The sequence below is a fragment of the Rhinopithecus bieti genome, unplaced genomic scaffold, assembly GCF_001698545.2.
Source record: "Rhinopithecus bieti isolate Rb0 unplaced genomic scaffold, ASM169854v2 scaffold_12573, whole genome shotgun sequence".
NCBI lineage: Eukaryota > Metazoa > Chordata > Mammalia > Primates > Cercopithecidae > Rhinopithecus > Rhinopithecus bieti.
In genome coordinates, this window is record NW_016807321.1 from 1482364 (window position 1) to 1496279 (window position 13916).

At 60.3% G+C, this 13916-nt stretch overlaps 1 protein-coding gene across 1 annotated transcript in view; it reads left to right on the top strand.

Annotated features, from left to right (window-relative positions):
* Window positions 1-12208, top strand: part of COL20A1 (collagen type XX alpha 1 chain) — a 38947-nt gene extending 26739 nt beyond the window's left edge. Inside the window, 15 exon segments of the mRNA XM_017881150.1 lie at window positions 140-278; window positions 2541-2683; window positions 2996-3105; window positions 3552-3710; window positions 3795-3872; window positions 4514-4600; window positions 5536-5589; window positions 8874-8927; window positions 9182-9235; window positions 9607-9660; window positions 10266-10337; window positions 11323-11358; window positions 11450-11498; window positions 11697-11903; window positions 11906-12208. Coding sequence (XP_017736639.1) covers window positions 140-278; window positions 2541-2683; window positions 2996-3105; window positions 3552-3710; window positions 3795-3872; window positions 4514-4600; window positions 5536-5589; window positions 8874-8927; window positions 9182-9235; window positions 9607-9660; window positions 10266-10337; window positions 11323-11358; window positions 11450-11498; window positions 11697-11903; window positions 11906-12096 — 1487 coding nt within the window. The 3' untranslated portion in view covers window positions 12097-12208.
* The last annotated feature ends 1708 nt before the right edge of the window (window positions 12209-13916 follow it).

Sequence of the window (13916 nt, forward strand, 5' to 3'; positions counted from 1 at the left end):
CCCCGCTGCGTCAGCCCCTCCCTCCCACCGTGCTGCAGCCACTGGGTCCCTCTTGAGTCCCTGCTCCTGCCCCTCCCTCCCTCCCTCCCCTGCCATCTCTGATGGTCCCTCGGTGCCCCTGCCCCTCCATGTCCCCCAGGGTTTGACCTGATGGTGGCCTTCGGCCTGGTGGAAAAGGCTTACGCTTCCATCCGGGGTGTGGCCATGGAGCCCTCTGCCTTCGGTGGGACCCCAACCTTCACGCTTTTCAAGGACGCCCAGCTGACAAGACGGGTCAGGTGTGAGGGCGAGGGCTGGGGTGGAGCTGGAAGCCCATGCTGGGGCCGCTGAAGATTAGGAGGACATGGAGCTGGGGCACAGGCAGGAGACCTCCTGCAGGCTGTGGGACGTGGCAGCGCTGCCACGTACTCACACGTCGGAAATTCACATTTTACAAATTAATAAAATCTCCATGGGCAGAGTGAGGCCAGCCCTTGGCATGTTTTTGCACCCAAGTATGGGTCTGTTTGCCATGATCAAACATGCAGGAGCCCCAGGCTGACCTCCTGCGAGAGCCTTTCTCCCACCTGAGGCAATGGGATGAATCTGCCAATAGCTGGATTTAGAGGAACCGATAACTCTCAAATAGCTTCTAAGATTTGGGATGACTCCTGATATCTCATGACCCTCCTACCTTATTTACAGAGATGTTGTTCATTGTGACCCTGAATTGTGATGTATGCTGCTGATATTTTAAGTTAAAATGTTTGATTATAAAGGTGGAAGCCAGGTGTGTTGGTGCACATCTGCAGTCCCAGCTACTGGGGAGGCTGAGTCCAGGAGGCTGAGTCCAGGAGGTTGAAACTAGCCTGGGCAGTGCAGCAAAACCCAACCTCTACAAATAAACAAACAAAATTAGACAGGTGCAGTGGCAGGCACCTGTGTTCCCAGCTACTCGGGAGGCTGAGGTGGGAGCATGTCTGTCTCAGGAGATGGAGGCTGCAGTGAGCCAGGATTGTGACACTAGTCCAGCCTGGGCAAGAGAACAAGACTCCGTCTCTTTAAAAAAAAAAAAAAAAAAAAAAAAAGTTACAAAGGTGAGTTACATTCTGTAACAGAGATTTTAAAATTACAGAAATATATATATTTAAAAACTCATCTAGCACTGCTGGGGCTTAGGAATGTCCTTCCCAGCCTGTTTTCTCCCCACACAGCCGCCCGCCCGTGCTGTGCTCGGCCCTGGCCCCCTGGTCACCACGGCATCTTCGTGGCTGAACTCCATGACTGTTCTCCAGCTTCCCTCACCATCCTCTCCCTTCCCCCAGTCTTGCTGCGCACACCCCCTGCGCTCCGCCCCCATGGCAGTTTCTCTTCAGGGTGATGTAGACACCCCGCCCTCCTCTCTGGGCAGCGGGCTGCAGAGCCCTCTTCCTCGGTGGTCTCAGGTGGTGTAGACGCCCCCTGCCCTCCTCTCCTCCTGGCAGCTCCAGGGCCTCCTGGGTGCCTCCCTAAGCTCTCTGCTCTCAAGCAAACCCTCCTGGGACCAAACAGCCAAAGTTGTTCACCACGGGGCGGCTGTTTCCATGAGTCCCTGTTCTCAAATGAGGGCTCCTCCCAGCCTTGCAGCCCGAGCGGGCGCTTCCCGTGCCTGTTTGCCCTTCCGGAGCTCCCGGCCCGAGAAGTGGAGGCGGATGGTTCTCTAGGTGCGGCCGCCCAGGGTGGACCCCCGTGAGGGCTGCCACGCCGAGAGAGGAGGGCTCCTGCTGTGTGGGGTTGGGAGGCTCCTGATGGGGCACCGCAGGTGCCCAGGCCCCGGATCAGTCTGCTCTCAGGATTGCAGGAAGGTGGCTGGACAGGGTCTTTCTTGGGCTGTTGGTTTTCATCCTAAGAGTGAATGGAAGCCAGATAGGAGGCTGTGGCCATTGGGACCCCAATTATGTCAGGGGCCTGAGACCCTGCTCCCTGAAACATTAGGGGACCAAGACCCTGGTCCCGGCCCTCAGGGTGTCTGGCTGGGCACTGCCAATGAGTGTGGGTCAGGGGAGCTGCTCCCGAGAGCAGAGCTGCCTTTCAGGAGTGACCCTGAGACCCTCCTGTGGGGTGTCCTGGGTCGGCACCCCCTCACCCTCACGGCGGCCCCCAGGAGCACGGGTCTTTGTGAGCCCTTGCTGGGGGCATCTGGTATGTGACCTGAGATGACCTTGGGCCTGGTGCCTCCGAGTACTTCTGTTGAATCCGTCTCATTCCACGGGAGGGGATTCTGTCCTTTATGTACCCCATGTTACTCCTGGGAAACCGAGGCAGGGAAGCCCCATGTGGCCTCATAGACCCTCAGCTCTGTGGGCCCACCAGTCTGGGCTCTCAGGGAGCCAATGGCCTCCACGCTGAGTCTACAGCTGGGAAGGGTGTGCAGGTGCACGGGTCCACCATGACCCTCAGAGCAGCTTCAGGGACTGGGGCTGGGGCTGGGGCTGGGGCTGCGGCTGCATGAGCGGATCGTCCTGCCAGGCTTGGCCGCCCTCGGGTCTGCTCATGTGCCTCCCGCTCCCCCAACCCCACAGTGACGTCCACCCAGCCCCACTCCCTCCAGAGCACACCATCGTCTTCCTTGTGCGCCTGCTTCCCGAGACGCCCCGTGAGGCCTTTGCGCTGTGGCAGATGACGGCCGAGGACTTCCAGCCCGTCCTCGGGGTTCTGCTGGACGGTGACGTGGGCCCCGCATCGCCCCAGCAGTCAGGAGGAGTGGGGGCAGGGAGGCCCCAGAGCCCTGGGAGGCCTTCAGAGGAAGTCCAGCCTCCAGGCCAGGCCCTCAGTGCCCCCAGGCAGCAGGGCTGTTGGCACCCACCCTGGGTGGGAGGCAGGTGTCCCGGGCAGGGGGCCGTGGGCCACATTGAGAGTCACCTCCAGTTTGGCACCCTCAGGGCTGCTCCTGGCCTGTCATGGGGGCTGCCCTGCTCAGGGTATAGGCCCGGCTGGCTGCAGCCCATTCTCACCTGCTCCTCCCCTTCCCTGGCAGCCGGGAGGAAGTCCTTGACCTACTTCCACCGCGACCCCAGGGCTGCCTTGCAGGAGGCCACCTTCGACCCGCAGGAAGTGAGGAAGATTTTCTTCGGGAGCTTCCACAAGGTCCTGGAAGGCTGCAATTCGCACCGCTCTCCCCCGTTCCCCCAGCTCTGAGGCAGCCGAGCCCCAGAAGGCCCTGCTGGATCCCTACTCCTCTCCCTAGAAAAGCAGGACCTTCCTTGGGAGGGAACGTTGACCTAGGGCTCTGTCCCTCTACCCAGCTCTTCCATCTTAATTGGAGTCGAAGAGCTTCCCAGCCCGTCTCTTTGGGACTCACAGACCCCGGGAGGCTCCTGCAGCAGGTGCCATTTGGTCCATTTTACAGAGGGGAAGCCGAGGTGCAGCAAGGGGGAGCTCTCCCAGGGTCCCCTGAAACCTGAGGGGAGATCAGGCTTCTGACCCCAGGCCCCGGTGATGGGTGTTACTCCCCAGCTCTGGCTTGGCCTTGGGGGCTCAGGTGGGCACTGGCCCTGCCTGGGCTGTGGGGAACCTCCCGTGCTGTCTCGCAGGTGCACGTGGCTGTGGGCCGCTCCAAGGTCAGGCTCTATGTGGACTGCCGGAAGGTGGCTGAGCGGCCCCTCGGGGAGGTGGGCAGCGCACCCTCTGCCGGCTTCATCACGCTGGGGAGGCTGGCCAAGGCCAGGGGCCCCCGGAGCAGCTCGGCCGCGGTGAGTTGTCCTGCTGGGCCGCGCTGGTTGGGGCTGGCCGCCTCTCTGAGCCCCTGGGGCTGAGCCGGCTCCCCTGCGTTGCAGTTTCAGCTCCATACACTGCAGATCGTGTGCGGTGACACCTGGGCCGACGAGGACCGGTGCTGTGAACTCCCTGCCTCGGTGTGCCCCGTCTCTTGCCCCTGTTCCATGAAGCAAGTTAGAGCTGGTGCCCATTGAGGGTCAGAGTGCCTGGGGTCTTGGCCTGTCCAGATTGCCACTGTGCTGGGAGAGATCAGGGAGGGCTTTCAGAGGAGGTGGCCTCAGGGCCAGAGGGTGAGTCCAGGGGGGCTGGACGGAGAGTCCTGGAGGCCCTGGGGCAAGCTGGGAACCCCTGGTCCCACTCGGGGCCACGCCCACCTCTGTGGGCCCAGCCACATGCAGATGAGTCAGGAAGGGTCCCACAGCTAGGCCAGAGAGCCCCTCCCAGCCTCGGTGACTCCTCTGTGTACCCTGTGCTGGGCTTGGCCATACTGGGGGCCCAGATGGTGGAGAGAGGGAGGCGGAAGGCACCACTCTGTCCTGGGCTCATGCAGACAGCCTGGCAGGGTGGGTACCCAGGGCTGGCTGCACATGCAGGGGCTTAGTGGCCTGAGCCCAGGACCTGCCCACTGTGCACTTGTGCCCCTGACCTTCACCCCTGCCTCCCAGGTGCAGGTCTGGAAGTCTCCCTGGAGCCCAGGTGTGCTTGGCTGAGCTCAGCTCTAGGGTCAGGCGAGAGCCAGGGAGGGGGTCTCTGATGAGCAGGGTCTCTTTTCTTCCAGAGGGATGGAGAGACCTGCCCAGCCTTCGTGTCTGCCTGCTCCTGTTCCTCAGAGACCCCTGGGCCCCCAGGGCCCCAGGGCCCCCCAGTGAGTCCAAGGGTGTCTCCCTGGGGTGACCGGGGAACCCTGGCCAACGTATTGCTGCCACTGGTGGATGTGGAACCCAGGCCCTCCCGCCCTGGCCCATCCCCCCGTCCTGCCACAGAGTTGGGATGTACTTCATGAGCCTCCTCCCTGCTGCGCCCGCCCTGGGCCCAGGAGACAGAGGCCTGGCCCAGCCCCTTCCTTCCCCCAGGCTGGGCCTCCCCGGCAAGCCCTCCTCTGGTGTGGAATCCAGTGTTTCTCAATGTCAGGGTTGGGAAGGGAGTCCAGGTGCAGCTCCTTCCTTCCCCCAGGCTGCCCCCACCCCCACGAGCCCTCCTCTGGTGCAGAATCCAGTGTTTCTGAAGTGTCAGGCTTGGGACAGGTCCAGGTGCAACTGGGATCCAGAACAGTGCTGTGGCTGCAGGGTGTGACGTGGGCCGGCTGTGAGTAACAGCCACTCGGACGGCCGCTGTCCTGGGTGCTGGCAGCGCAGCTCACCTGCAGCAGGAGCTGTAGAGTCCCTCTGCCCAGGCCTGGACCCCTGCCATGGGGACCTGAGAGGTCATTGGACCTGCCATGGCTGCAGCCGCCTCTGCTCACCCCAAGGTTCCAGCACCCCGCAGGTGATGGCTGGGGCTTCCAGAGCTGGCACCCTGGGACCGGTCAAGCACACTCACTCTGAGCACAGTGTCCACAGCCCTGTCTGCTCTGGGGGCCGGGGACTGAACGTGGAATGCCTGACTGTGAGAGGGCAGGACGGGCTCGTGTGTCCTTGCCCTGGAAGCCCCTTTCCTTCCCCCTGACAGCAGTGGACAGACCCAAGCTGGGTGGGGCTAGGTGCTCAGCGTGGACCCAGCATGGGGCTGAGCGGCTGGTCTGTGCCCCTGTACCTCGGTTGGGGTGGTTCTGGGGGCTTAGCCCTGTTTGTGCCTCTGCAGGGCCTCCCTGGGAGGAAAGGCACTCCAGGAGAGCAGGGCTTCCCAGGGCCCAGGGTAAGTTTTTGGTGAGTCCTGGGAGGTGGGGGGCCTGGATCCTACCTGCCAGAAGAGGACACCCCTCCCAGGGCGTTCTTGAGAGTGCAGGGAGCTGCATGTAGCCTCCCTAGGCAGGGCGGGGTCTCCCAAAACTGCAGACAGGCAGGGACTCCAGCACCCCAGGGGTCCAGGGGGTTTGGACTGGCCTCTCCCATGTGCCTGCTGGGTGCCTGGCCTGGTCCTGGTTACGGTGGAAGTCCCCTTTTCACCCAGATAGGGAGGATGAACCCCATGGCCCGACGGGGGAAACTGAGGCTTGGGGCGGTGAGGCCACCTGTCCTGTCAGCCCTGAAGGCCGCCCTTGATTTCTACGGGGCAGGCACGAGCCAGATGCCTTCTGTGTGCTGGCTGGGCCCAGGAGCTTAGGCCCACAAAGTATTTTCAGATGTAGCAGCATATGCGCGGTATGCAGGGAGGTGTTTCGGGGGTGGCGGTTCTGGTTCTGCAGAGAGGGATGTGGAAGACAGTGCACCCAGCAATGATAGCAGCGCCCCACCCCAGACGTGAGAGGGCTGCCCTCCGGGCTTGATTCTAAGCATTTACCTAAACCACGGTACTGCACAAGCATGACACAGATGCCAAAAGTGTGGTCGGCGTGCAGCGAGGCCGTCCTCCTTCTGACCCCGACACCCACCTCTCTCCCGGCAGCCTTCCGGAGAGTTCTACATCCCCGTGAGCACAGACGTGCGCCTGGCTCTGGCGGGGCTGTCCTGTTGCACCTGCACTGCCTTTTCCCTTTGTCTGCGGTTGTGCTGGCTCCTGAGAGCGCATCCCAGGCTCAGATTCCCTAGGAGAGTTGCTGAGTGGAAGGGCACACGCGGGCCCCTGTGCTTTGGGGTGGATGTCCCCAGACTGGCCCCGCAGAGCCGTGCAAGGTGCTCCCCCGCGACAAGCCAGCACTGGCTTCCCAGCCCCATCTTGTGTAACTGGCTGCTTCGGGAGCCGTCTGATAGATGAAAATGCATTTCTCTTCCAAGCAGCGTGAACGTCCTTTGAAAGTTGCCAATGTTTTCTTGCTGGGGATGTCCTCTGACTTCTCCACTGTTATTTTTCTTAATAATTTGTGGGCACGCTTTTTACTTGCTGGAACCAGCCCTGTGTCTGTGATGTGAGTTTTGACTGCGTTTGGCATTTTCTTGTCTTTTGACCTTGTTGGCAATGTGCGTTTCCATACAGAGTTTAAAATAACTTTTACGTAGTCCGTGTTAGTGCTCTGTTCTATGGCTTCTGAATTCTGTATCCTGTTTTAAAGGGTCTTCCTTACTCCGAGAGTAGAGAGCGCCTCCTCCTGGTTCCTCCTGGTGCTTGCAGGCCCTTTTCAGTACTCCCAGGCGGATTCCTCTAGAGCTGATTTTGTTACAACGCTGGGGAGGACAGAGGACGGGGAGGACTCCGGCTTCACCTCTTCACAGACCACCCGTGGTCGCCTGAGTCTTTCATTACACAGCCAGCCCCTCGGGGAAGTTAAACGCTGTTGCTCTTGTGATGTCCCAAGGCCCCTGTGTGTTTTGGCGGTTTTCAGGCGCTCCAAATCCATCCCGTTGATTTGTCTGCTGTTCACATGCAAGGGCAGTGCTTATTAAATTATTACAGATTTCTTTAAAACTTTGATGCCAGGCGGGCTGGTCTTCTTTTTTCTTTATTCCCCCAGATTTTTTTTCCTGGCTCTTTTTGATTATTTCATTGTTCAGTGAACTGTAGAATCAACTTCTCTGTTTAAGCTCAACAATTCAGTTGGCGTTTTTATTGGAACCGCTTATAGACATACTGTTCGCTTTATAGGCATACTCGGGAACAGATGACGTTTTTATGGTGTTGAATCTTCTCATCCAAAAACACAGCCATCCTGTCATTTGTTCACAGGGCCTTTTGTGGCCCTCAGTACAGCGTGGGGACGGCCGCTTCCTACAGACCCGCTCAGTTCTCCTTCGTCCCTGCGTAGTTCCTCTTTTTTGTTGCTATTGTAAGTTAGGTCTTCTCTCTCATTACAGCGTCTACCTCATTATTTTCACACAGGTTTCTTTCTCAATTATCTTCTTTATGATTTTCTTGGGTGTTCCAGGTTTACAGTGACATCACCTGCAAAGAAACACTTCACCTTCGGCTTTTCGGTCTTGATCACTCGAATTTCTTTTTCTTATCTGATGGTGTTGGTGAATACTCCAGAATTTTGTCAGAAAGCAGTGGTGGTAGCAGATATTCTCATTTTCTTCTTGGCTTAACAAAAGTGCTTCTAGCATTTGACCGTTAAAATGCTGTCCTGGAAGCGGAGACAGGTGCATTTTGTCATCTGGTAGTGAAGTCCATCCACTCTTATTTTATTAGATTTAAAACATCAAGAATGCGCATTAAACAAGCTCTAGTGCTGTTATGGACATAATGAAATGACTGTGCCTTTTGAGCTATTAATTGTAGGATATCTCTAAATACTGGATGATTCCTGCATCCGTCAAAAATCTGACATGGTCGCTGAATTCTTGTTATCCGTGTCATGTGCTGCAGAGTTCAGCTTGCTGACATTTTGTTTTGGATTTTGCATTGGTGCTTATAAATAAGACTGTCGCAGTTTTCTTTATAGTGTTTGGAACTTCGATTTGCTTTGTTCAAAAGATAATTTGGGTTTAAACAGCAGCAGTGTCTGCCCTACAGGGTTGGATTTCCCATAAAACCTGAGTCTAGTGTTTTGGGGTCCAGAGCTTGAGAAAGTCTTCTGTCTCTTCCATACAGTTGGCCTGTGGGGGGTCTCTGGCTTTTCCTCAGTGATTTCTGCAGCGCCCCCCACATCCCCGTTGGAACCCAGAGTTGGGCAGTGGAGGGCTGGGGTGGGGTTGGTTGGAACTGGCTTCACAGGCTTGGCTCGGCCGTTCTCTGGCGCTGCAGACCCCTACTGTGGGTGCTCCCAGACCCTCCCAGGGTGGCCAGTGAGGGTGCTGAGGCTGCCCCTGCCTCTTTAGTGGAGAGGGCCTGGGCCTGAATGCCCAGAGGGCCGGGAGGGCGGGCTGTGACCCAGAGGGGCCAGAGGAGGAGCAGCCAGCATGACTTTTTCAGGCCCTCCCCACTGTGTCTCCAGGGAGAGCCCGGGCCACCTGGACAGATGGGACCAGAAGGTCCTGGAGGCCAGCAGGGGTCACCGGGGACCCAAGGCCGCGCAGTCCCAGGGCCTGTGGTAAGTGTCACCCATTCCCTGCCTTCCTGCCCTGTGCCCCCTCCGCTTCACTGTCCAGCCCATCATCCCCCTCCAGGGTCCACCAGGGGTCAAAGGAGAGAAAGGAGACCATGGGCTCCCAGGCTTGCAGGTAGTGTGGCTGGGGCCGGGGGCCACAGGGGTTGGTGGTGGCGGGGGGGAAGGACGTGTGGGCAGCGGGGAAAGGACGTGTGGCCGGGGCCGGGGGCCACGGGGGTTGGTGGCGGCGGCGGGGGGAAGTACAGGGATGGAGATGGGGAGTGCATGGGGGACACAGGGGTCGGGGGGTGAGGCCTCACAGGCAGGGCCACCTCTTCCGGATGTGACCTTGGCCCCTGCCTGGCTGGCCCCTCTGTTCTCTCCCAGGGCCACCCCGGCCACCAGGGCATCCCTGGGAGAGTTGGCCTCCAGGGACCAAAGGTGCTGACTCTGGGCTTGGAGGGTTCTGTCAGGGTGGTAGAGACTGGCCTGTGGTGGTGGGGGTGCTTGGAGATGGAGACTGTGGGGTAGGGAGGGGGAGGTGCTTCCTCCTGGGCTCCTGCCTCACCCACTGCACCATCCCCTTCAGCCTATGGCCTGGCCAGAAGGCAGGAGAGCTCCAGCCCACCCCAGGCAGGAGCTGTCACTGAGGGGTCAGGTCGGGGGTGGCTGAGTAGGAGCCTGGCAGCCTCAGCTGCCTCACCTTTGCTACTTGGGTTATGGTTGTATTGGGTGCTGCGGGGGGCTGTCACCATGGGAGGGCTGGGTACAGGTACAAACCCCACCCAGCTTGCGCCTTCCTATGTCATCAGGGAATGAGAGGCCTGGAGGGAACTGCTGGCCTGCCCGGACCCCCTGGCCCCAGGGTAGGCACCAACCTTCCATGACCCCCACCCCCACCCAGGGCTCCTATGTTCCAGAGGCCAGGCAGAGGTTAGTCTGAACACCAGCTGTCACCCCTAGGTCACCCCAGGAAGTGGCCTGGGAGGGCCTCACTTCTGCTGGAACTTTCTGCAGGGCCCTGTGGGCGGGTGAGCATCTGCCCAGGAGCACTACATGCCCCCAAGTGAGGGCTCTGTGCTGAGGACTCAGTTCCTGGGAGACCTTGATGGGAGATCTCCTGGCGTTGGCCTCGGGCTGAGTGCTGCAGGCCAAGTTGCCTCCCCGTAAGCACCACTTCCGGGGAAGCCTAACTTGCAGTCACACTGGGGCAGCTGGAACAGCTAGGGACATTTAGAGCAGCGTGGGTGCTGACAACACTGGAGGAGGAGCGCAGGGCATGGGGAGCCAGGGCCTGGAGGCAGGGGAGGCACCGCCTGCCAGAGGAATGGCCTGAGGGAGGCTGGGGCCAGCCGGGGATCCACTGCCCTTGTCAGGTCAAGGGGGCCCTGGGACGTCTGGGAACCAGGGCTGAAGTGGGAGCAGATTTGCTGGGGGCCTAAGCCAAACCCTGACTTCCATGTCTCTGCAGGGGTTCCACGGCATGGCAGGGGCCAGGGGCACTAGTGGAGAGCGAGGAGCCCCAGGGGCCATGGGGCCCACAGTAAGTTCACTTCCAACACCCACCAGCCAAAGGTGGGGGAGTGAAGGGTGCAATCCCCATTTGCTCAGGGACTTCCTGCTGACCACCCAGGGACTTCCTGTTGATAGCCCATGGACTTCCTGTTGACAGCCCATGGACTTCCTGTTGACCACCCAGGGACTTCCTGTTGACCTCCCAAGGACTTCCTGTTGATTGCCAGGGACTTCCTGTTTACCACTCAGGGACTTCCTGTTGATGGCCCAGGGACTTCCTGTTGATCACTCAGGGACTTCCTTTGACCACCCAGGGACTTCCTGTTGACCGCTCAGGGACTTCCCGTTTGTTGTTGGAGGCCTGTTCTGAGCTGGGAGCTTGGTGCTGGTGCTAGTGCAAGAGAGTAGAGCTAGGGGCTGGTTCTGTACCTCCCCCAACCCCACCCAGGACAGACCTGGTGGAGGGGATGTGGTGGGGCAGCAGGCTCCATGGAGGGTAGGGGGCAGACGTGGGAGATGGGAGTGTAGTATCCCCTGGGGGATGCCTTGACTTTCAGCAGCTCCATGGGCCCCCGCTTAGGTGGGCTCCAGGTTCCCCAAGGAGCTGGAGAGGTGGAAGAAGACAGAAGATGGCAAGGAAGCGCTGGCACAGGCCTGGCCTGGGCCCGGGAAGGGTCTGTTCTCTGGGCAGTGTCCCACACCCGCCATCTCCCTTAGCACAAAATCTACAGTCAGAGGCAAGTCCTTTGTGGCACAAGTTCCAGCCCCACTCAGGACTCTGCTGCAGAACCAAACTTCTCACATGCCTGCTCTGGGGTGCAGGCAAGGACCACAGGCTCGTGCGATCTGGGAATTTGGGATTGGGCTTTGGCTCTGCCTGCCCCGTGGGGTCACACTGCCACTGTGGCTATCAGGCTGCCCAAGCCATGATCCACCCCAGGGCCATCTCACACTTCTCACGTGTGGTCTCAGGCCATCCCTGCTGACTTCTTTTCTCTTCTCCTCCTCATCAGGGGCTGCCGGGGCCCAAAGGGGAACGAGGAGAGAAGGTGAGTGAGACTGAGAGTCTGGCTCAGCTCGGGATCACCTGGGAAGGCACCAGCCACACGGGTCCCAAAGCTGCACCACCTTCCCTTCCAGGGCGAGCCACAGTCTCTCGCCACCCTCTACCAGCTTGTGAGCCAGGCCTGTGAGTCCGCCATCCAGAGTGAGTGAAGCCAGTAGCCCTGTACCTGTGCCCACCACACCTGTCTGTCCTCACAGTGGCCAGGCCGAGAGAGGCCACCTTTACCCACCGTTAGCACACCTGGGTATCCTGGCATGGCCTGCCCAGGCCTCGCATCCCCTGGCCCCCGCTGCATCCTGCTGACACCCCTCCTTCCCACAGCACACGTGTCAAAGTTTGACTCCTTCCACGAGAACACCAGGCCCCCAATGCCCATCTTGGAGCAGAAGCTGGAGCCGGGCACTGAGCCCCTGGGGTCCTCTGGCACCCGCAGCAAAGCCCTGCTTCCTGGAGAATGGGGGCATGGTAGCCGCCGCCTAGGGGGCAGAGGTACTGGGCTCCTGGCTCTTGGGGAGGGAGTTGTGGCCAGCAGGGAGCCAGTTGTCCCCTGGTCCTGGGGCTGGAGCGTCGATCTGTGTCAGCACAGCCGCCCCTGCTGGAGACACCACTGTCCAGCCTCTGGGGTGCTGGGGTGAGGACACGGGGCTTCCCTGAGCCCACACAAAGCCAGTCGTGACGCAGAGGTCAGCCTCGGCCTGGCCTTCCAAGGCCCTCAAGGTGACCCCTTCCCCAATCTTCAGGAAACACGAGCTGCCTGCTTAGGGCCACCCAGGAGGGCCCAGCCTACCTCCCATCCTCCCTCCCTCCCTCCTGGCCTCTCATCCTCCTGGCTACTGCTTCCCCCGCCTCTCCCCACCCAGCGTGGAGCCGCAGGCTCCCATAACCTTGGTGCTCCTCCTCCTCTGAGGCGGCAGTGGTGGGTCATGACTCGGATGCTGAGATGGAGGAAAGGCTGATTTGGGAGCTGGAGCTGGAGAGGGTCGTCCATGTGGAGGACAGACAGGGAGATGACCCAGCCAGACGAGGACTGAGTTCTGCACTGGCCGGGGCAGCAGCGACTAGACAAGGGTGACAGGCACTGTCACAGGGCCCCCACCTGACGCCTCCCCACCTGGCCATGCCCCCCCAAACCTGTCATGGAGCCCAAGGGGTACCTGTGTGGGGCACAGGGACCTGGCACGCTGCTGTCCCCCAGATCTCAGCCTCCATCTGAGGACCAGACCTGCTGCCTGTGCCCAGGGAGGGGCCCTGGCACCCTCTGTCCTGTCGCCCCGTCAGAATTAGGGGCCCCAAGACACTGCATTGCTCCATCCTCACCATACCCTCCTTTTCCTCGCAGGGGAGCCCTGGGAGCTTGGTGGTCAGAACAGGCAGCCCTGGGGCCAGCAGGGGGCCTAGCAACCCAGCGGCCTCTGGGTGGGAATGACAAGATAGCCCCCTGCTGGCCTGCACCCTGCCAGGACTGAGGGGGGATCCAGGAAGGAGGACGCATCCTGAGGGTTGACGGTGGGGCCATAAGGGCGTGGGTCTCCGGGCGTGGGGCCACCAGGGCGTGGGTCCCGGAGACAGATTGGCATGCCAGGAGCCTGCTTGACCTCATGGGCTGCAGAGTTCATGCTGGGGACGGGAGGAGGCCCTGACCAGGGTATAGTGCAGCAGGAGGAGAGTGGAGCTCAGTGTTTGCTCAGTGGGCACCTGGTCCAGGTGTGGGGGAAGCTCACAGGAGTCCCAGGAGGGCCTTGTGACGCCCCGGGTTTTTTTTGTCGATGAGAGAGGCAGGGTGGCCATGGCTAGACCAGGTAACTCTGCCTTCCTCAGGAAGCACTGGGCAGGCAGCCCCTGTGTGCAAACTTAGCTGAGGGGCTGGTCCCAGGAGCAGGTGTGGGGACAGGGTGCAGGTGGGTGCAGCACAACTCCAGCCTCAAGTAGCTTCAGGGGCCAGAGTGTGGCACGGGGTGTGTGACCTGGGCCCGTGAGGGGCCGGTGCCTTTGAGCGAGGGGACTCGGCAGGGGCTAGGAGGGCTGAGGAGCACAGGCAGGAGACTCAGGGGCTCCTGGCCAAGCTGGGGCAAGAGGGCAGCTGCCTGAGATGCCTGAGAGTCAGGACAGAGCCCAGGGCTAAGGACAAGCAACCTTGCTTCTCCTTCACAGACCCATCAGAGAATGACCCTACCCACAGCCCTGCCCACAATCCTGCCCATCCACAGCCCTGCTGGACGCAGCATGTGGAAACCCAGGATGCAGGCTCTCTGGGTGGCCATAGTACCAGGCACTGGCCCGGAGCCGGTATCCAGCTGTCTTCAGCCTTTCAGATCTGTCCGCCCTTCTCTCCTGCCAGGACATTTTCTGCACTGTCCCGAGGAACCCTGCGCCTTCCTCCCTGGGTTTGTCTGGACACCAAGAGTGACCACATCCTGGAAAAGCCAGGAGAAAAGCTCAGGAAGCGCCTGCAGGTGGAAGGAGAGGGAAGGAGCAGCCTTGGCCAAGGCCCACCCCACACCCTTGGCTCTGTAGCATTTCCAAGTTCAGATAAACCATCGA